The 23370-nt window shown below is 41.2% G+C and overlaps 1 protein-coding gene across 1 annotated transcript in view; it reads left to right on the top strand.

Annotated features, from left to right (window-relative positions):
• ADAMTSL1 (ADAMTS like 1) overlaps positions 1–23370 on the top strand; it is a gene marked incomplete at its 5' end in the record, with an annotated part of 302880 nt that overhangs the window by 190933 nt on the left and 88577 nt on the right. The window contains 2 exons of the mRNA XM_015427776.1: positions 1746–2047; positions 10009–10138. Of these exons, the coding sequence (XP_015283262.1) occupies positions 1746–2047; positions 10009–10138 (432 nt within the window). The remainder of the gene's footprint in view (positions 1–1745; positions 2048–10008; positions 10139–23370) is intronic.

Raw genomic sequence — 23370 nt, 5'->3', positions numbered from 1 at the left:
ACTTTACTTCATATAGATCAATAAGGTCGCATTGTGCTTATTGTTCTTTTGCTTTGGATGCTATGGATAAAAGTATTGCACAGTAATTCAAAAGAGTAATGCTTACTTGATGGCTGAGTTGGAATTGTATGTAAAATAACTGGTACATTTCTGTTCTTTCTTAAACAGTACAGAGCAGCACTATTGCCAAATTTGAAAATATGGTTGCTATTAGTAAATGTTGACTTTCTAATGGCAACCTTGTATGTTTTATTGCTCTCAGCCCAAACCAGCTCCCTTTATGCATTTGAAGCATGTTATTACATAGCATAAACCTACCCTGCTAGGCTCATAACTCTACATGCAAAATATCTGTTTAGGAAGCAGAAAAATATAACTTCCTGATGTTATTTCCTGAATTTTGGTTATGAATTGCTGTGCACGGTGAAATGATTAGTAATGAATAAAGTATAGTTTAAGAAGCAGACTCTGGAAGAGTTTCCTTACAAGTTATACATTTCTCTGTTTTCCTCTCCTAGAGAGCATGTGGGGTTTTGAACATTTCCATAATTTTGTTTAACAAGGTGTGTTGTATGATCATTTCCTGCTTATTAACAGTAAGATCATTTTGTTCAGAATTAACTTGTATATGCTTCTGTATATATAATACCTTACCTCCATTGACACAAAGCATCATGTCTGGGAGTAACACATATCAGAAGAATGCATGAAATAATAGACTTATTTTACCTGGGCTTACCTTAAGGTCATCGCTTACATTTTCTTGGACTAAGGAGCAAGGCTTTTATTTTCAGTACTGAGATGTAATTTCTGTATAAGTGATTCTGTATATCAGTAGCTAGCTGGAGGTGTTGCATGCAAGAAATGGGAAGGAACTGTTGTACATACCACATACAGGCTGAGTTCAGAAGTGGGAGGGAGTCGTGGCAAAAAAGAGCCAGAACAAATTGTTCCGGGTTTTCCCGTTCACACTGCAGTGTCTGATGCGGGAGCATGCCGGGAGGAGGCGCAAGGGAGCGTTCACACTGTTGGCCTAGAGGCACGGCTGCAAGGCCGCTTTTGGCATTCACACTTTGTTGGTGCGGGATGGATGCGGGATAATCGCACTTTCCAGGGTTTGCTACCACTTTCACCCGGTATCTTTTAAACCCGGGAGCCAAGCGTTACAAGACGGGTTGAGTATGGGTGGGGAACGCCTGACAGATGTGCCTGTGTGAACGTCCCATTTAATCCGGTTGTGGAACGTTTCTGAAATGTGTGTATATCGGGGCAAACTGCCAGTCTGAACTCGGCCATAGTCTGATTCTCACATAATCTGATTCTCACATATGTGTTCATTGCCTGAAGACTGGAATATCATGCTGAATTGCATGAGTGAAACAGTTATTGATCAAACATCATAAACCTTTCATATACCCAGTATTAACTCAAATACAGGTTTTTTCCCATTGGAAGCAATTCATACAATCAGCTGCAAGTTATCCACTGTTGCAAAACTGAGTCCAAGTTATACATGTACATGTACGGCTTTTTCAGGTGGATTTCATGTCCCAAATTGTAAGGGTGAGAGATAAACATTGATTTTTCAGACTTGTCTGTAATCAAGGAATCTTGACTGATGTATGAATCACATTAAAGCTTTCCATCTATTGCAAAAGCACCAGTAATTCTAATACTCTTATAAATGAGGCTGAAAGAGAGGAAGATGGTTCTTATTTTTTTCTCTGTTTTTGGCTTTGCCGTAGGTTCATTCCCGAGCCCTGGTCTGCCTGCAGCGTGACCTGTGGGGTGGGCATCCAAGTGCGTTTGGTAAAGTGCCAGGTGCTACTCTCTTTTTCTCAGTCTGTAGCTGATTTGCCCATTGATGAATGTGAAGGGTCCAAGCCAGTCTCAGAACGAGCTTGTTATGGTGGTCCTTGCAATGGCGACACTGGCGAATATAGTCCCGAAGAGACTGATCTCTTGTATGGCGGCTCACAAAATTTTGACGAACTCTATGATTGGGAGTATGAAGGTTTCACAGAATGCTCTGAGTCTTGTGGAGGAGGTGAGTTACAATATTTCTGCTTTTTTGTTTCTTGACGGTAGTGTTCACGAATAATAGTATTCCTCTAAGTTTTTAAATCATCTATGTATTGGGTCAGCCACACTTAGTACTTGGGTGGGAGACCACCAGGGAAGATGAAGAAGAGGAAGGCCATGGCAAACCACTTCTGCTCATATCTTGCCTTGAAGACCCCATGATCCTCGGGTTCCCATGAGTTGGTTGCAGCTTGATGGCACACAATTATTATTCACAAGATATATACAGGGCCATATTTTTAAGCATTCGTATTTAATGGCAGTTCTTAATACTTTTTTACAATGAGGTCAAAGAACATATCCCTTTGTCTATCTGGAAACTCTGTAAGATTGGGTGGTATTATTACTTCTATACAACCAGGGGCAGGGTGTGTGTGCTAACCTCTAGAAACCATGTTATGGTTCCTTCATGGAAGCTGCTAAAGAAGCTTTGGAATGGTCATGCCTTGGATTCCTGAGGTGACGTGAAAACTCCATGTGCAATGTGGATAATTCACTCTATGAACCACTTTCAACTATTAATACCACTGCATGGAGTTGTTCCTACCAGGAAAATTTCCACTAGCTTCGCCTTGGCAGTCGTCATGTGAGAACTGGCCCTCAATCTCTGTTTTCTCCATATGAAAAAGAAGAATGTCTCTGTAGAAGAACTATTGAAAATAAAGTCCAGATGTAATACCATTTTGGATCTAGAAGGTATCAAAATTCACAGCTGGGGTCTTTCATATGACTAATGCAGTAGTCGGGTTGTTTACATTTCCTGCTGACCACTTACATTTGGGCCAGAGAACTGTGTTTTCAAACAGCAAGGCTAAGGCAGGAAGCATCAGGTGTCATTTACTTTACATTGCCTGACTTCTGCTTTGTAAGCAGAGACATATGGATCTCAAGAATTGGGCTGTTACATATTTATTTCCTTACTGAATCTACTGGAGACTCAGCTGGTTTTGATAGTTTATCCTACCAAATGACATTAGCTTGGATCCAAGTACAGAGAGAGAGAACATATGGCAGAAATAACTAACTAAAAGATTGCCTGAAGCTAATAAGCTTGGCACTTAGGTTAAAAGTTAAGAAGGGTCACCGTTTATGCATATTATGAGAATTGTTTAATACACATGGTGTCCAATCCATTTGGGTCTACTCCATCATTTTCTTCTAATTGGGAACGTATGCCCATTAGAATTGTTCAGCCTCCTAGAAGTTCTCAGCTTCTTTCTGTAGTTTGCCATGTAGACATGGAAGAGGGATGTCTTCGAAATGCATCTGGCAGGATATAAGTAACTTGTGTTGGATAGAAAAATTATTTTTATCACAAAATTGAGTCATGCTTTATATTTCTAATCAACTCACCAGCACCCCAAGTCGCAGCAAAATACTGCTTTCCCCCCTACTTTAAAAATGGCAGAAAGTTTTGCATCTCTGTAACATCAGAGTAGTGATCAAGTGAAAATGTGATGCATGCAGAGCTCCCAACCAGGTTAACAAGTTGCATGTCTCAAACTTGCATCTAGGAGCAGCTCTTCTGAATTTGCCATAAATGCAGTCTTCCGTGCTAAATCCAAGCTGGAAGTTGTACTAGAATGGGTCTAGGTCACCAGTGTCATTCAGGTGGTTACTTATTCTACAGTCATACCTGGAGACAGGTTAGTAACTAGATGACTGGAGAATAAGCAGCAAGGGAGTGTTTTTTAGTTTTGTTTTTGCCTGAAGCAAAGGCTGAAATATTGAAGTTGTGAGGCTCTGTTGTTGCCATCATGATGGCAGAAGTGGATAACCCCCATCAATAATTTGCTTTTGGATAGCCCTTGCCACCCAGGGAAAGATAATGGGTTTCACTTACAGTCGGAATCCCTTGTACCTTCAAGCAAACCCAAAACCTTGGTATCAATGAGGGACCCCTATTGGAAATGATCCATGTAATCAAAATAACACCAATGCAGTTTTCAAAGCAAAACTGATGCATCAGGAATCTCCCATTCTTTTTGCTTTATATTTTCGGATTCAGATTCCGTCCGTTCTTTTGTATCTTTTTGTCTCCTGTATGTTTCGAATGTGAACATTACTAAAACAAAGCAAAAAAAGCAATCTTAATGCAATTGTATGCATGATTTCATAAAAACTATTTGTGCAGTGTTTTACAAACACTTGTCAGGTTTCTTTGCAGTTTTGAAGTTTCGAAGGAAAATAAAATGGTGCTGCCACTGTACATTTTGACTTAAAAGAAACATCTGAAAAGATGTAGAAATGCATTATTTTATCCATTCAGTATCTTCTGATTGCTTGCAAAATGGCTGCCATGCAGAAAGCTTGAGGGGAAAACATTTCCTCTGAACCAAATTAAAATGAAATAAATAGCTTCCAAATAATACTTTTTGTTATCACAGTTGCATGACAGATCACGTTAATTTTATTGTTTTTGTACTCTCAGGAGATGAAATTTGATAGACACAGAAGTAGCCCTTTACCCTCAAAGGAGCAGCAGCCAGAAGGAACCAGTTAGTAATTTAGTCTTCATTCAGTGGCTGCGTCTTCCACTGCTGTCATCAAGTATCATGTAACAATTATGCTATTCTGGTAGATATAAACACTGCAAATCCCATTTGATGGTATATTGAAAGTGAACTGAAAGCTACTTAGATTCATGTCCTACCCTTGCCCTGTATAGCATTTTAATTTCCTCATCATAAAATACAGGAATTTTCAAGGGAAAGCAGACCCAGCTTCATTATGTTAAAATCGTGAGCAATATTTTTTAGAACGTGTCTCAGATTCTTTGGGAAGTGGCAAGACAGGCTTTTTATGTACTATTTCGAGCAGGGTTTTTTTTTCCTTCTCTGCCATATTTCCTCATTAGGAAGGAATGTTTTCCTTCTTTATTATATATTTTCCAGATTTTATATATCCATGTTGGAAATGGTAAGATTCAATCCTGAAGTTCCAAGGGGGTGTCAATATTACGCTCTTTGCTACTGGGTTGAATCTTGTATTTTAGAAACTATTTACTAGATCCTAAAATTATCCTGTGTGAGGGATACATACAAGCAGCCTTTGCAGACTGGAGTCATAAAACAGCCCTTTCATAGGAAATCCTTCCTTTATTAATCTGTATACTACTGCTGCTTCCTTGCCTTGTTTGAGTGTCGGGAAGAACCAGTGCTCTTTGATCATTTGGCAGATTGTGTATTTTACTACATCTAGCAGAAGAATGCTGCATGCCAGAGAATAGTCAGAATGCACATGATGCTTTTACATTATTAAAGCTAAGCAGGTCTTAGCTTAGGACAGACTGGCTATCATATATAAGTATCCTACACTCCAGCTTTAATAGATTATCTCTCTATATAATAATGCTATTTTAAAGTGGCAACATTCCATGCACTCCCATTAGCTGTAAAATGCTCTCCCTCAGCCATTGGCCCATCAGCCACCACTCAAGAGTACTCGTGTGCCATTGGCTAGGTGCTGGGTCTGCTCCTTTCCCCCGCCCACTCCCCCTTCAGCCACTCTGCCTGGCTTGCTCTCTTGACGAAGACGCTTCTCCTGCTTTCCTCCTGTGTGGGAGTAACGTTTCCCTCAGTGGCTGTTGGTAGGTGTAACGAAATGGCAGTTACCTGTGTTTGTTTAAAATGTTCCGCCATAAGGTTTAATTGAGCTGTAGTTCCAGAGAGGGGCCTGTAGTAGTATCATTCACTGGGTTGAATGGGGCTTCCTCATCTGCTGGACTACAATTCCCAGCTGGGAAAGAGGATGGCATTTAACCCCTGTATATTTATGCCATGTTGGTTCATAGTGTGTGCTTCCTCCTACAGCTGTGCCTTATTTATTTAGTGTGTGTGTGTGTGTGCTCCATAACTGTGTAAATACTTAGATAAAATCTTTTATTTGGGCTAATATAATCTGTGTTGTGCTCTGACCACATAGTCTCCCCTGCTCTGCACAATAACAAAGGGAGGGGGTAGCCCAGGGAAGCAAGGAAAGGCCAGACCCTTGGGCTGCCAACTTTCCAGGGATCCCCCAAAGATTGGGGATTCCATCTCCAAATAGGGAGATTCGGCCAGAGGGGTCTCACTGTCCCTCTAAAAAGGCAGTGACAATTCAGTGAGTGGCGGCAGCGAACCTAAGGAGTGAGATACGGCCATGGGACAAGGCTGGGAGGCAAACAGCTGAGTTGTAAACTGGAGGTCGTTTCGCCACAATGGGCAAAGAAGCTTGGTTCAAAGGAAGGAAACCCTTCGCAGGCCATTGTGAGGAACTCATTGGGGCCAGTCATAGGGTTGCCAACTCCAGCTAGGGAGATTCCTGGAGATTTTCTAGTAGAGTCTATGGAAGGGAGAGGCTTTCCAGATGGCAGAGATCAGTTCCCCTGGAGAAAATGGTGGACTCTGTGTCCTTATATCCTGCTGAGATGCCCCCCCACCCCATGATAGTCAATATGATGTGGCAGTCAGGGCTTCAGAGTACAGTGGAGGCTGCAGGTGGGGGGGAGATGGAAAGCTGGAGGGGGAAATAAAGGTACTTTGATGATTGGCTGGGAAGGAGATAGGGTTGCCAACTCCAAGTGGGAAATTCCTGGAGATTTGAGGGATGGAGCCTGGAGAGGGTGAGGTTTCAGGAAGAGTGGGACCTCTGACAGATAGACTGCCATAGACTCCACCCTCCAAACTAGCCATTCCCTCTTGGGGAACCATTGTTGCCAGGTGGGGGCTGGAGATCACTCAGAATTACAACTGCTCTCCAGAAGGAAAGGGGGAGGAGATAGAAATCTGAAGTCAGAGGGGCAGATAAAGGTAAGTTGATGGTTGGTTGGGAAGGAGATAGGGTTGCCAACTCCAGGTGGGAAATTCCTGGAGATTTGAGGGTGGGGTTTGAGGATGGGTGGGACCTCAGACAGGTCGAATGCCATAGACTCCACCCTCCAAACCAGCCATTCCCTCATAGGGAACCATTGTTGCCAATCTCTAGGTGAGAGCTGGAGATCACTCAAAATTACAACTGTTCTTCAGATAGCAGAGATCAGTTCCTCTGGAGAAAATGGTGGACTCAGTGTCATTATACCTTGCTGAAGTCATCACAGCAAATTGACACTGAGTGCCCAAGGCCAGGGCACCCGCCCAGAGCCTCTTTCTAGAGCTTGTTGTATTTATTTCACAACGAGCCTTATTCCTAGTAATAAATAAATGAAATATAAATTCAATAGGATGTTGATGTTGCCTGGTAGTCATCAATTTTTTAAAAACTCATTAAAAATTGAGGTATGCCATGAGTTCTTGGTATTGGCAAGTGTTGTCTCCTGCTATTAATACACAAAGAATTAGAAGGCAATAAACATTTGTGAGAGATGATGGTCACGCCTTGCTGTGGGTGAAAGTGATACAACCATAAATGATGCTACAATGGATCAATCCCTTGACAGAGCAGCTCTTTGCAATAGGAAGAAATGTATCTTTGCTAATGAACAGAATATCTCACATGGCAATGTTTTTCTTGCTTCTTCAGTAGGGTTACCCAGGCTTGCTTGATGCTTTTGTAAACACACATCTTCAAAAGATTTGAGTTCTTTGGTGAACTAACCACTGTGCTGCTGTTCTTACTGTTGTGGTGGAAACAAGGCTGGAGGTTTAGTCTGAGCTAATTGTCACAATTCAACAAAGGCTTGAAATCACACATGTGAATTGCCTGTGAATTGCCCAGATTCCATCTAGCCCTGAAGCAGAGAGGGTTGTGTTGCAGAGAATGCTTTGTATGTTTTCTTGGGATATGTTTCTTGTTTTAGCATTCAGAACAACACTGAAAAGCTGACGTTAATGTGCATATTTTAGTTTCACTTCATTAGCATTCATGTGAACTTGGTGGTTGCTGAGACCCATCCAAGGGATGCTTTGGCCCAGTCATGGTCTTATTCTGGCATTGCTCATCCCAAATTGTGGTGAAATTACTTTTGACACTTACATCCTAGCTTTTCTTGCTTGGAACTAAAGGTTTCAAGGTGGGCTCCTATTGAGACAGTGACCAGCTCAAGAACCCCTTAGCTTCATCATATTTGATTCATCATATATTCAGAATATGCTATGACGTCAAGAGATTTATTTAACAGAAAGATGGGTTTTGACTTTGTGTACATGACTTCTGATCTCTGAAGCTTTATTATTGCCCACTATTGGTTGATTTTCAGGACAGTCCATAGATCAGCCATGGCTAGAAAAAAATAGATTTTTTTAAAATACGAATGATCATCAGTGCTACCCTAACAACACTTTCCTGTGAGTAAGACTTGAGTACGATTCTGAGTAGATCTGCCTAGGATTGCTCTCTGTGTTATAGACAGTTGCGTGTGGTCCATGAGAACCTCTTCCCAATTCACCCTAGATGAGACTTTCACAGTTAGCTCCAAAAGGGAGCTTTAAACACTGATAGTGAGAGGAAAATCTAGAAAAGCCACTAACATCCAGCATTACTTTATGGGAAAGCAAATTGCCTGAAATTTACAAAATGTGTAGCTCCCACCATACCTTTACTGCTTAGCAGCTACCCTTTAAGTTCTGTAGACTGGTGACCATCATGTTACTTAGCTGGTGGGTGGTGTAGTGGTTATAGTGTTAGACTAGGCTGTCAGAGTACCAGGTTTAAATACCCACCATAGAAGCAGACTTTGTGACCTTGAACCACTCAGTCTCTCTCAGCCTTACCAACCTCACAGGGTTGTTGTTATGAGGATAAAATGGAGGAGGGAAGAATTATGTAGTAAACCGCTTTGGGTCCCCATTAGGGAGAAAGTGGGATATAAATAAATAAATAAATCTGTGATCTAAACCCAATGAAGAAAATTGCATATGCATTTATACAGTTTTGAATCTGAAAATTTCAAGATTGCTAATTTTATCTATATGGCCAACTTTACGGGAGGAGTAAGTGTTGCTGATCCCATTCTGACGAAAAGGTCACAATGCAAAATGTGAGTGAGTGGTGATTTCTCTTTTTGTTCTTCCAGGGTAACATGCAAAGAAGGGATCTGGATATGTCCCCTGAAGAAAAATACTTGAGCTCTGGATATATACTTCATTCATTTCACTTATTGAATGACATAGTTGTTAAATGAACTGTTCTCACTGCAGGGAAATGCTAAGATACCCTGAAAGTGCAAAAAGAGGAAGTACTATTCAATAACATTTCCTCTTTTCTACTTCCTTGTAACATGTAGAGCCATTCTGAGAGACTCATAATGGAATTAATTGTAGGTTTGAATGAAAGCATTTTTTAAACTGTTCTAGCTGGAGTTTAACAAAATTATAAACAGAGATTGTCTCACACAAATGCACACACCAAGGCAGGTTGTCCTGTTAGTTGGCTTTAAGTTGTTTCAGTTCCATTTAGCTCAGTGAGACAGAATTGGAGAGATATAAGAGCCTGTATGTCTTATAACAGATTTTAAATACACGTGCAAATGTTCGTGCTGCTTCATGCAACAGAAAATCATAACTGAACTGGACACTAACTTTTAGCACCAGAAGATTTTTTACCCCCTGGAAAGAGTAAGACAAATACAGTAATGTGAATGAATTCAACTTTCTTGCTAATCAGAGTAGTATTTGAAGGCAATTTGTTCCAGCTTGCTAGTGGAGAAATTCCAGTTTCCTGTTTGCACGCTTCAGTTACCATCCTGCTCCAGGTACCATTTCGCTCACAGCAGCTCAGCACACAACATGTGGCACTAGAGTTCCTCTTAGTAAAGGCAGTTTTCCCTCCCTGCTCCGTGGGAGGCGAAATTGTGTGAACCTGCCCTGCTGACAGCCAAGAGCATCAGCGTGTTGTCTCAGAGGCACTGGGCAGGACCCCTGCTGGTATCATGTCTGCACTTTTCTGTCCTGACTCGTGTGTTCTCAATTTTTTCCTGTGAGATTTGTATATGTGTGTGTTTGTGTGCAGGTGTCCAAGAAGCAGTTGTGACTTGCCTAAATAAACAGACCAGAGAGTTTGTGGATGAAGATCTTTGTGTGAGCAGCCGACGCCCCCCGCAGTTGTTGAAAGCCTGTAACCTGGATCCTTGTCCCCCAAGGTAGGCTGCTGTTTTATTTTAACAGGCCATGTTGCTTTCCACACATATGAGAACTGTCAGTCCTTAGGAGCTTGAAACTTGGTTTCTTTGTCCCCAGACAATTTTCAGTGGTCTGTGGATCCGATAAAATTGGGATCACATTTTGCAGGTATGCACACAAGGTTTTTCTCAGGTATTGGGGCCTACAAATTCAACTCTATGGTAGAAATTAAGTTTAGGATGATTGTGGAGTACCCCTCCTACTTTTCTCCCCCTTCACCCATTCTCCTTCTATTCCACCTACTCATGCCTCATGATGATAATAATTCCCTTCAAAAGTCACTGCGAATACTGGCTCCTTCCCTCATAGGTCACTGCATAAGAGACAGGTTTTCACACACCAGCTACCATGACCATAGGGGGACTGGTTTCACTGGGTGACTGGGAAAGGAGCTAGGCAAAAGAGTGAGCAGAGGTGATGGGACATGTGGGGCACTCGAGCTACAATAATCTGTCATTTCCCTGCATCCCCATTTACAAATCCTCATCTACAGAGGCAAGATGGATATGGCTGAGGGGACCCTGAATTCAAAGAGTTTGAGAAACACTGAAATAAATAAAGCCAAATTATGTGCTGATGACCATTTAAGAACATAAGAACATAAGAGACGCCAATGTTGGATCAGGCCAAAGGCCCATCCAGTCCAACACTCTGTGTCACACCGTGGCCAGAAATACCAGTGCCATCAGGAGGTCCAGCAGTGGGGCCAGGACATTAGAAGCCTCCCACTGTTGACCCCCCCCCAAGCACCAAGAAGACAGAGCATCACTTGCCCCAGAGCCCCTAGCTATACCTTGTGGCTAATAGCCACTGATGGACCTCTGCTCCATATGCTTATCTAATTCCCTTTTGAAGCCGTCCATGCTTGTAGCACCCACCACTTCCTGTGGCAGTGAATTCCATGTGTTAATCACTCTTTGGGTGAAGAAGTACTTCCTTTTATCCGTTCTAACCCGACCGCTCTGCAGTTTCATGGAGTGCCCACGAGTTCTTGTATTGTGAGAAAGGGAGAAAAGTACCTCTTTCTTTACCTGCTCTTTCCCATGCATAATCTTATAAACCTCGATCATGTCACCCCTCAGTCGTCTTTTCTCCAAGCTAAAGAGCCCTAAGCGCTTTAACCTTTCCTCATAGGGAAAGTGTTCCAACCCTTTTATCATTCGAGTTGCCCTTTTCTGCACTTTTTCCAAAGCTATAATATCCTTTTTAAGGTGTGGTGCCCAGAACTGCACACAGTATTCCAAATGAGGTCTCACCATTGATTTATATAGGGGCATTATTATATTGGCTGATCTGTTTTCAATACCCTTCCTAATAATCCCCTAATAATTTACTTCACATTCTGCTAGTCCTGATGTTTGATGAAATCCTTGGCAGGATGCTGCAGATACCTAGAGTTAGAAAGTTTATCCAAGGTTATTTTTATTTAAACATAGTGCTGGACTTTGACTGTAATAAATAATTCATTCATTTAAATATCCAGGTGTATTCTTTCAGTGCTCCCTTTGTAAATAGACATCACATATAAGGAACAGTAAGAACCTCATTAATGCTTATCACAAAGCAATCTCAAATATCCCCCCAAAAAAACATTTACTGTTTTTGATGGTTACAGAGCATAACAAGTAACACAGATGATCACAGTGTAATACCACATTTCCCTATGTCAACTGAAAAATGCCAGAAATATTTCAGATGTCTTGAATTGTTCACACTCGTTTGTTCCATCTGGGGTAGTTCCTTTTAGAGAGGAAATCTGGAGGCAGTGAAATGATTGATTATATTCCCAAAACATTTTGCCCAGCAAATAACGTCTCACTGATCAAACATGAGCTGAACATGTGAGTCACCCAGAATAATAGGTAATTGCCTTGTTATGGAGAACAAAAGTGTAGTGAATAATGGAGGAGGGGTGAGAGAGAAAAGTGGGAGAAATTTGTTCAGCAGAAAATTATAAACTTATTCCCAAGTGAAGGAACATTTTCCCATCCTTTTAGATTAGTTAGCTTGTACCACTGTTATGCATTATGTCCTGTGCTACAGAATTATACATAACATTTTGTTTGCCCTTGTATGGCTTTTGGAGTGGAGTGTAGCAACTTTGTCTTTTATCAGGTTTAACTAACTTAGTCATTTTTTTCATTGTCTTTTGAATTGGAAAGCATTACTTTGTAGGAATTCAGCAATCTGCTTAATTTAGAACACTTGTGAAGTGAAACATGTGTACTATGCACCATAAAATTACTCTGAAATTCAACAAAGAGATATATCAGGTCTTCTGCAACCATTTTGAATGAAACTCAGTTGGTTTTGATTTCATGCTTAAACATCCTTGAATAAAGGCCATGATCCAGAGACTATTAGTTACTATGCATTGTATGTTTTTGATCTCCAAAGGATCCCACTGATAAATCAGCCACAGTGTCTCCATGATGAACACTATAATATGTGGGATTAGGAGCACATGTCTGGGAGCCACAGTTTTCCTAGGCTTCTGGGTAGATATTTAATACATAGTTCCAGACATAAGGTACAAGGAGAATAAATGGGAACTTGTGTGCCCTGATCAGATTGGCAACTCAACAGTGTATCTGGCAAACTAGCTTTGCTAAACACATAAGCAAAGCATGTTTGTGACTCCCTCACATGATGGACCGATTATCTTTTGTCCGTATCTGTACATGAATTTTCACAGCATGAGGAACAGGCCATTGCAACATAGATTTACAGTGTTGACAATGAGTGGATGTAAGATTTAGTCAAATGTTCTACATTCTGGGGAACTCTGATGTTCGTTGGAAGCTTCTTAAGAGCTGCTCAGTGAGAAGATGACTCATGGCACTTAGGCTAGCTGAAAACTTTGCTGGGAACGTGCTTTCTAGACAGATATGCAAGATGGGCTCCCAGTTGGATTGGTAGTATTCCCCAGCAAAGTTCACCTCTAACACAGTATTGTGTAGAGCAGTTTTGTGCATGTACAGTAGCTGCTTGGTCATTGGAGGTGTCTTTGCTGGGTTCAAGAACTAAAGTCATTTGCTGGAGAACAGACAGTATTCCCTGGGGCCATTGTCATTTGGGTTATTAAACTGACTGACTAGTGTGAAGCATGGGATTATGGACACATCCATATTCATTTGGATGCCTCTGAGCAGCTTTCCAAATGGTTAGCTCTGTGCTCATAACTGGCAGATGTTCAAGCATAGTTAACAGCAGTCAAGCTCCTTAAAGGCAAAGCCATCCATCACCTAGAGTTCCCTTCAATGTGCAACTACATGGGAATATTGGGTGTATTAGAAATCATTCCCAGTTCTCAAAAGCCTAATCAGTTCCCCTCATGAACTTCATGCCTGCACCAGAACATGCTCCAGGGTCCTCTGCAATGCATTGGGTTTAAGTGCCAAGCGTTCAGATTTCATTGGCTGATGGATCAGCATAGAAAGGTTCCCTGCACATAGAAAGTCTGAAAACCACTGATCTAATTCAAACATCTGTCTTGAGGCAGGATATTTCTATGTAAAATACCTTTGGCAGATGATTTCATAAGCCATAAGATGCCACCAATGAAGCTGCAATGGTTTTTCCCTTTCCGTTTGGGAACATGTTTTTACAGGTAAGTAACATATTGGCTTTCGAGCAAGGGAAACCTTTGCCTTTTTAACATACTGTTCAGGTTGCCCTTCCATGTATTTTAAAGCATTCTAAGGAGATGATTCAATGAGCCTATATTTCTGTAGGGTTTACCCTAGGGAAAGCAGCCATCGGATTGCTTCTTTAAAATGGTTTTGATGAAGTCACTTCCAGTCATACCTTGACAGGAAAATGGCCCACACTCAAAAATGCTTCTCACTCCAGTTTTTATTTGTCCCAATAGATTGTCAGATCAATGGCCACATGATGATTTAGTGGTCAGGGATCTCATCTGCCAAATATACTAGAGGTGCAGCCTTTTGAAATAAGGGTCTGCCCAGAGGGGGGTAGGAACTGTGATGTTCTGCAGTAAGGGACATTTGTTTAGTATAAGCAATGTATGGCAGCCATTGAAGATACAGGGGCAGCTATTGCCTAACTAGATATCAACTCTTTTATTAATAATTGTAATGTCATGAATGACCTTTGGTAAGCCAGAGAATGTTACCAGGAGTATGGAAGAGTGCCATGATGGATGTTATGAATTATAATTTTTTATATCTCCCCTATAGCTGGGTCAGCATGTGTTAAAAAGATTTGGTAAGTGTATGTGTGTGTGTGTGTGTGTGTGTGTGTGTGTGTGTGTGTGAAGGGAGAAGAGCAGGCAATGAAAGCCAGATGGATGAAAATGAAGGAAATTCCAGTCAATTTCTGCAGCTTTGTTCTTTACATACTTTCAAAACTAAGCGTTTATTCCTGTGCAAATAGCTGAATGGTAGAGAGCAGACGTACACTGGGGAAAAAACTCATAAGGTTCCAGGAATAGCCAAAAAGATCTGCCTTCCTCTGTGCCATAAGCAACACCGCTCATTCTCAAACTTTATGGTACTTCTGAGAAGGGGGGAGGGATTCTCCTGCAGCAACTGGATGGTTCCTGGACAAGGCTGATAAATCTCAGAATTCCAACAAGGTCAACATCACTGTAGTAAACACTAAATTTCCTCCATAATAAAATGGATTTCTATAAAGGTATATCATTTTCGAGTCTTATAAAAATGTTTTGGTGTTGGATTGAGCATAAGATTTCCGTGCATGCTAGAGCCCTTGCACAAGCAGAAACGTACTAAAAAGATCATGCTGGTGGTTTTTGGAAGCGGTTTTTGGGCCTACCTTCTTTTTGTTGTTTAGAAATGTGAATGTACATGGGAGAAAATAATTCAACGTTTCCTGTTATTATCATCATCATCAATAATTATTATCATCAAGCACCTATTCCAGCAGGCAGTTGCTACACATAGAATGCTATGCATGGATATGAGAGTTTGGGGGTGTTGTTCAAGAAGGGACTGTTTTTGAGATGTGGACCATCTCCAGCATTCCTTTTTTAAAAAATATAGCCACAGAAACACTCTTGTCTTAAGATATATTCAGAAGTTACACAGGTAGTGCAAATGCTGTTCTGTTTCCTATCAAAGAATCATATTATTTTTCTGAAGTTCACCTTTGCTGTGAAATAGACAATGTAGTGCTTACAGAGGTCTTCAGGCATGGGTTTTTACAAAGCACTTTGAATGGGTAAGAACTCAAAGGGGCACTTAAGTCCTATTTGTGCAATGAATATTGTTAATGGGGAAAGGAATAAAATGTACATCCTTGTCAGTGCATATTTTATATTCACATCGTAAAGGAAAAGCCTGTTTAAGCCTCACTTTCAAAATCACTCCAGATCTCGAGATTTTTTCTTCAAAAATATACACCTCTGGGGATCGTGTGGTCATTTTTCCTTTCATATCGTATCAGTGACAGGAAACTACATATTATCTACAAATATGTGTAATGAAACTCTGATGCTGTTTTTCTTTTTAAAAAAAAAAAAGAAGAAGCAGATTTGGGGAGGTGTTTCTGAGCAGAGAAGGGTGGAAGGGAAAAGGATGCTTAACCATTCTCTCCCTCCTGCAGCATCTTTTTCCTCTGTACAGTCTCAGATGTGTGCTTGTGAGGGTAAAAACGCACCTGGATTCTGTGGCAGGCAGAAGCAGGTTAGGGGACTGCTTGGAGTTTCGCAACCCCTGACACACCTGTTCAAAGCCATGCCCTCCTGAAGATGCTCCTCTTTAAAGACAAACCGTCATGAGTTTCATTATGCACATTCGTGTGCTGTTTGATCCTCATCATTCCAGCAAAAGGAATTCCATCTGTACAAGAGACACATAAAGTTTAACTGCTGATTATTGATTTCAGCCAAAGGTAACATGGCCAGGGCACCATTCTAGGAGTCCCATAAGGGTTGTTTGGCAACCCTGGGCTCTTCCTGTGGGTTTGGAAGGAAAAAACCCCTCAAACATTTGTCTGCTTGTGGTGGCTTTATGCTAATATCTCACATCAAGCTGTGCAGACAGTACCTGTTTGGCTCTGCTAATGACTCCATCTGAAGAAGTGGCACAGTACAGACTTCCAAGAAAGGACGTGCTGATTGATCTGGTATATGGATCCTTGGGTGGGGGACCTCTCCAAATATATCCCCAGGGAGCATTCAGGTGTTCTTATTTTCCTATTTTGATTGCACTGGATTTTAAAAAATACGATAACCTATATTACCTAGATTGGTACCTATAGGTATTTTGTTCTTTACCCAGTTCAGTGCATGTTAAATTTCTTGTCAAATGTGTTCATCAGATCACTCTTCTCATTCAATGACCTTCATGAAGAGATTCCTATATATCCTATCTAATGATAAAAAGTTTGCCATTTTGAAGTATAGACGATGATACTTTTCTATGCAGTATGATTTGACTGCACACTCCCCTCCCCCACTGATGGACAGCGTATATGAAGTATACAGTAACAAATTTTACTTTATTTTACTTCTTTTGGAATGGATAGTTTTCTTGTCCGAGCACCTTGCTTCAATCTGTCTCCGTTTCCTAATGCCCTCTCTAATGAGAATCTAATACTTGCTGCCACCTAATATTTTCAAATATTTGGAAGCCTGTCTTCTTTTCATAGAGCGTACCTCTACCTCTTGTTCTTTGTTTCCTCTTTAAATATGTTCTCAGTTTCCTCAAGTATAAATTTACTCTCTTGGCAGAAAGAATTTGTTCTTTTGAATACAAAAGGGAAAAAATTTCTGCCCGTCTGCAGAAGGAGGGGGGGGGGGGGCTTGCTTTTTCAAACTGAGCCAGTAATTGACTGTGTTTCAAAGTCCACATATGTCTGGAAAGATTGGCAATTTTCATTCATTTCACTCTCGTTGCAATATTCTGCAAAGCATCTTAAAGTATCTCACAACTGAGTGAAATATTGCTTTGTGTGATTACTCTTTCCATGCTGGATGCAGAAAATAAGACCCAAATGGCAGAAGTTTATTGGAACTGGTGTAAAAACCTTGACTCCCCCTGCCCAGTTAAGCATCTTACATTAGATCCACTGTTACACTAGATCACGTTACACTTTTACACACCAGCAGTGCTCCATCCCCTTTAATCCATGTGAGCAGATTAATAACTTGATCAGTCTGCCTTTTAATAGATCCAGAGTGTAGTGATCTTGACTCTTCTTGATGGTTCAGAACTCTACCCTAGGACTGAGGCAATGTAATGCTTTTCTGTGGCATCTGTGAAATGGCCCTGCGACTCTACTCATAGGTGCCAGAATGCAAGTCTCTGTTCAGGCATATCTCCTTTCATACTGAATGAGTTAACGGTATGAAACACACACACACCCCGGCCAATTCATCCAGTTTGTTTTTCCCCCCCCTTGGTGAGATAGTCCTAAGCTTTCAGAATTCACAACATTCTTCTTAGGCAAAGTGAGGTGGTTATGAACTTTTCCAAATGTAATCTCAGGTTGGTAGAAAGCAACAAACAAAGGAAGCCCAATACCACATTTCCTCTTTTCATTGTTTCTGGGGTAACATGGGACACTTGAACTGATCTCAACTCCTTCGTGAATTATATTCCTGATACAGGATCAGTGCATATATCTCATAGCAGGTGAGAAAGGTGAATTCCTTCTTTTTTGAAAAGGAAGAGCACAGCTACACCTCAAAATTATTCTGTCAGGGCCACACTAGACTGTGTGATATGAGTTGGCCAGGGGTTACCCAGCCCAACTTGCAGTGACACATAAAGTTGTGAAACTAATGTTCCCAAGCACTCTGTGGGCCAATTTGCCTTGGGAACGTGGGAACGTAGCCTTCCCTCCCACACCATTTTCCCAAGGTGAAACACCTGTGAGGAGGCTCTGCCCCACTGTGGGGGCACCACATGTACTGAATAGCATGTGGAGCCCCACAGCAGGGCAAACAGGACCCTCACAGCTGTTTCAGCTTAGGAAAATGGTGTGGAAGGGAAAGCTGAATTTCCTATTCCCCCCACACCATTAATTACATTGAAACAAATTTTAATACCCTAGCTAATGAATTTTGGGTGGCCTTCTTTCCTTGTTGTGTGCATCATCAACCTCCCACTACTTGCCATTCAAAATTCTGGTGTGGTTTAAATACATTTACCATAGAAGGACGGTGTAAAGCAGAATTTTCATATTCTGCCATAATTGATTCCCCCAGGTTAAGGAAGATTGGGCTTCTTTCTCTTCTTTTGACTGCAACTTGAATGTGAACTGGATCTACTTGAATAAATGTAATCTTATCTTTTCTGCAGTATACATCTTGGGAGATTTATTTACTGCAATCAGTATCACGCTTCTATGACTGGGCAAAACTCTGCTATATTAACCAAATATCTCAATAAAATGGTCATATCAATCCATTTTTTTTGTCTCCATAAAGGAAAACTCAACTCCTTTCAGTCTGAAATCTGAGGAGTTGATTGCTTTATTCTCAGTAAGGAATGTTTTCTCTGAGATCAGGGCCTCCCTGATTGTTAATCAAGCCATCCTGCATTCTTCTATTATCAGACCATCTTTTCCCCAGATGGTAGCTAGAGGACTACAGTACATACAAAGAGGGAGGGTAGATGGGTACTCTGAAGAGAAATGAGGAGTACATCCCCCCCCCATTCTAGCCCAATATGATCTATCATTAACAGTGTTGCTCAGATCTTGCAAACAGAAGGCCATTACTTTCTTTATTGAGTCAAGTGGTCCAGTAGCAATGTATGCCATTCCTTTACCTCCTGCAGCTGAATGAGATTGAAGCACCCTTTAAAGACAAATGAGCAAATCAGGAAGTGGTTAATTACGTTATTTAATGATGAATTACAGAACCAATTAAAGTAATTATGTGGGAAAGGCAAGCAAGGGATTTGCCACCCACTATTTCCCCCTCATAGAATGGAACACATTTGTGAAATGCTTTTTAAACATCTTAACTACTCTCAGTTACAGGGAATTCTGGGCCAGTATCCACAGTAAAAAGCTGGTAGCATATTTTCACCCATATTAGCTGGGCTGTGTGGCTATTTAAAATGGGGAATATACTGTCTTGTGAATGGTGGTGAGATGGGAGGAGATTCCCAGCTGCCAGTTATAAGGTACTTTACAATCCATGTGTGATTTAGGTCTTTGCGAATATAACAGCCAGAGATGGTATTTCGGGATAACAAGAACGAACAGATGCTCCCCCTCCTTTTTGCCTCACAACTTACCATGTTCCAGAGCACCATTTCTTTAACAATTTATGCATGTGAGACAAAGCTTAAATATAACCAGATCTGCATCTAAAAGCAGAGGAACTATTTGGACTCCTGTTGTTAACCTGTATCCCCACGTGTCCTAGTTTAAGTGATCTACCATGACTGTGATCATGTGTGGGGCAAGATCCTACATGAAGTGTGTACAGGTGCTTCCCCTCATGGGCCCTAGTACAAGGCCCCATAGTTCCTAAGGAAGCTTCTGTTTGAAATCTGAGAGTGACAGACACATTTACAGCCTTTAAGTATAAAAGTATGTTGCATGTGTTGCAGAGAGATTTGTACTTAAATTGCCATTTCTTTAGGGAGAGATCTCGACCTACTTTGTGAATAATTGCCTTAATCTGTCCCAAATCCTCTGAGACAGGCCAGGTCATAAATAAAGATGTTTAAGTTAGCATTTCATAGCTTCTTGGAGATTGGATGCCTCAAGACCCCCCTGATAACAGCTTCTTTCCCACTATTAGACTGTAAGCCCTGTGCATTAAAATGTGCGTTTTCACCCACATTACTAATATCTGTCCCCTGAAATGGTGCTGGATGGAGCAGATAATATTAGCTGACATAAAAAAGAACAATCTAGCATAGATCCTAGCTTAAAAGCACAGCTTTCAATGGGCCTTGCTTTCAAATTATTTGTCTAACTAGGAGGATGTAAGGATATGTGCACATACACACCAAAAAGTTTCACAAGAACTTTCTTGTATTCATCTGAGTTCTTCAGCTATTTCTTGCATTTATCAAAGTTTTTCAACTACTTTGCCTGAGCGGAAAACTCTAAATCCACCTTAAAACATATAACAGTCTACTAAAGTTCAGGATGAGGGTGTGTTCCCTGTTAACTGATTCCCAGATGGTCAATTATTTTTGACAAAATACACTTTTTTTTAAAAAAAGATGGGAAGCTAATCAAAGTTCTCATCCACCACCCCTGCCACCCATATACACACAAGGGGCCAGCCAGCAAGTCTCATTCCCATAGCCCTCTTCCATCTCTGCAATAGCAACCAATGCTCTGTTGACACTCTGGGGGGGCTCCCAGTTGCTGACTTCTAATCTGGGAAAGCCACTCAGTGCAGTGTAGAATGTGTTCACCATGAAGGAAATCTCTAACTTTGCATCCTATGGGTCAGCTTGCTTAACTTCCAAGAGGTAGGAAGAGGGTGGTTGTTCTCCCCCACCCTTTACACAAAGGTATGGGGAACTGTGAGCAATGGTAGGTCCAAATGAAAATCTTTCTGGCTACCTGGACATGTGGCATATTCGAGACAGTGATGTTCTCGAATGTTGCAATGTCCTTCCTGCATTCCTGTGTTGTTTAATGCCCTAGATGATGTATCATTATCTTCTACTTTGATGATTGAAAAGAAAATTGCTTTGCTGCATTTCTTACACAGAGAGTAGAATTAGAACACTGGAAGAAGTTGGCAATGTGTATATTTTGGCCACCGTGCTGACATTTTGCTTTCTCCTTTACAATTAAAAGAGAGAGAGGAGGAACAGGAATGCTGAGCAAGAGGGTGTTTGTTCCTAATACACTGAGAACACAGTTCTAGATTAGCTTGGCTTAATTTGAAAATTGAAAGCTTCTGCTGTTTAAATGGAAGTGTTAGTTGCAGTAATGAAGTGAGTGAACAGATACCAGAGTGGGTGCACTGCTTCTTTGGAAATCTGTTGGTGACTTTGCAACTGCATTTTTTCATTCATACATTCCTTTCATTGTTCAGGTATTATTTTGCCAGCAATGCAGTTCTTTTTTCAATCTCTAGAATGGCATCCCATGCCAACAAATACAGAGTTTGCATGTTGCATTGGAGGCCTTCCTTGTGATTTTCCCTCGATCTTGGAACTCCTAAGTAATTTGAGCAAATTGTGTAAATAATAGGTCACCGGGAAGAAAGGGAACAAAAACTTCCATTGTAGGATATAAACTCTGGTTTTCTTTGGCTTCCTACTCCTGATTTACTTTTCTCTGCAACCAGAACAGCAGTTGTTAACTTTTTGTGAAAAGAAGAAATACAGTCTTTCTAAATAATTTTTAAAACTCTGTTTGCTTTGTAGTAGAGGTGCCACAGAAGCCCTGTTCTAAACCCTGTGATACTGTGTCCCATCATATGAAGCTACTTTCACCTAAGGCAGACCGTTGGTCTGTCAAGGACAGTTTTATCTCAAATTGAAGTCTTCCGTGTCTCTTATTCTGTGATTAGAGCTGGCCTGTCCGCTAGCCGCACCTAGGCAATTGCAACACATCTGTTGCAATCAATTCTGTTTGAGAAGTTATTGCAACAACACAATCACAAGATTACCTAGGTTCATTAGCAGACAAATAGCCGCTAATTAGTAAGTCTGAACTCAAAAATGCCAAATTATTTTTTCCCATTTTGCTTTATGCTCTTTTGCAAATTGGAGGCGTTGGCAAATGGGTAGCCAAGGGGGGAAGGTGGCATTTGTAATCATGCAAACAGACACATCTGAATTCATTCTAATGCATCCAAACAGTTTGCTGAATAATCAGCTGCCTGCTCATGCCTCTCAAGAAGGACATGAGTGGAACCAGTGGGTGTCTGGACATGCCTAACTATGACCAAGCTACCAACCGGGAAGGGGGGGAACAGTGATATGGCAGCTATTAGAAGTGGCCTTGCGGTTGTCACAGCAATGCCTAAAAAACTTGGGTGCCTCATGAGAAAACTGGGGACAAAAAAAAAATGAAGTCCAGAGTAGGCTAGGCAGACAAAAGCTTCCCACAGGTTGTTGCAGTCATTAAGCACTCGGGAAACTTCCACAGGGATTATCTGCCACCAGTTCTGTGCTGTTGGGAAGTAGGTATTTTTCCTACTTCCCTACAGTATTGTGGTGCGTTTGTGCACCTCCTGGGGTTTCCCTGGATTTTCTCCAATCTTTCTGAAATCTGCTTTGCAACAAAGTTTTTTGTAGGAAAGGTCAGGTGGGAAAGTTTGGATTCCCCTGCCTACGTGGCAGCCAATTTTCTTGGCCATGTTCCTGTGGTGGCATTCCCCACCACCGCCACCATTGAAGACTTTTGTTTTCGAACATCAATTTCATATTGTTATATCCATATACTATTATAGAAATGTGTGTAGCAGTTTCTGTGAATCCCCAGCTCTTTTTTAAAGCGTCTCTATCTCCTTCCATTGCAGAGATATAAGGGGAAAGGCCTATCTCTGCAACAGAAGAGTATAGAGACTTACTTTTTAATATATTTAAGCAGGGAATCCACAGAACCTCATACTCTTATTATTATAATAGTAGAACAATATAATGTGGCCCAGAGGAGGAGTATTGGTTGCTGCTGGGTCACTGGGGCTGGGAAGCTGCAGGGAAAATTGCCATGTGAAAGCCCCAATGCCACTATGCTATATTGGCAGCTGCACTGGCAATGGGGAAACCACACATGCATTCTCATGTGGAAACTATCTAGGTTCCTCTGATAGACCAACAGGCATGTTCATGCTGCACTCATTCCTATAATGTGTTTATTTGTTAGAGCAAGGCTCACAGTTTCCCAGTAACTCACACCTAGTTCTTCCAACCTGTAGGTGAAAAAGTAAAGCTGTTTCTGAACTGCAGCACTTTGGATTGGTTATAGAGAATATGTTTCTATGCACTCTACCCTGCAAGCAGAAAAATAGATGTAAGAGTGATGGATTCTGCCTAGCTTTCTCTTTGATATGCCAGTTTTCTGAATGTAGGGAGTGGTTTGCGTGGTAGACCGTTCAGTTACATGAACCCTGACCTGCCGTCTGAAGTGACATAGTCCAGAAACAGGTTTGATATCTTCTCTGCAGATACTGAATCATAGGTTTTAACAACTTCAGTCCTACCTTGTACTCCCCTATGTAAAATCACAGTATCTGGAAAAGCCCTTTTTCTTCTAAGGTCCTTCATTCTGT

The sequence above is a fragment of the Gekko japonicus genome, unplaced genomic scaffold, assembly GCF_001447785.1.
Source record: "Gekko japonicus isolate JY-2015 unplaced genomic scaffold, Gekko_japonicus_V1.1 scaffold487, whole genome shotgun sequence".
Taxonomy (NCBI): domain Eukaryota; kingdom Metazoa; phylum Chordata; class Lepidosauria; order Squamata; family Gekkonidae; genus Gekko; species Gekko japonicus.
Note: the sequence above shows the minus strand (reverse complement) of the source record. Positions and strands in the feature narration are given on the sequence as shown.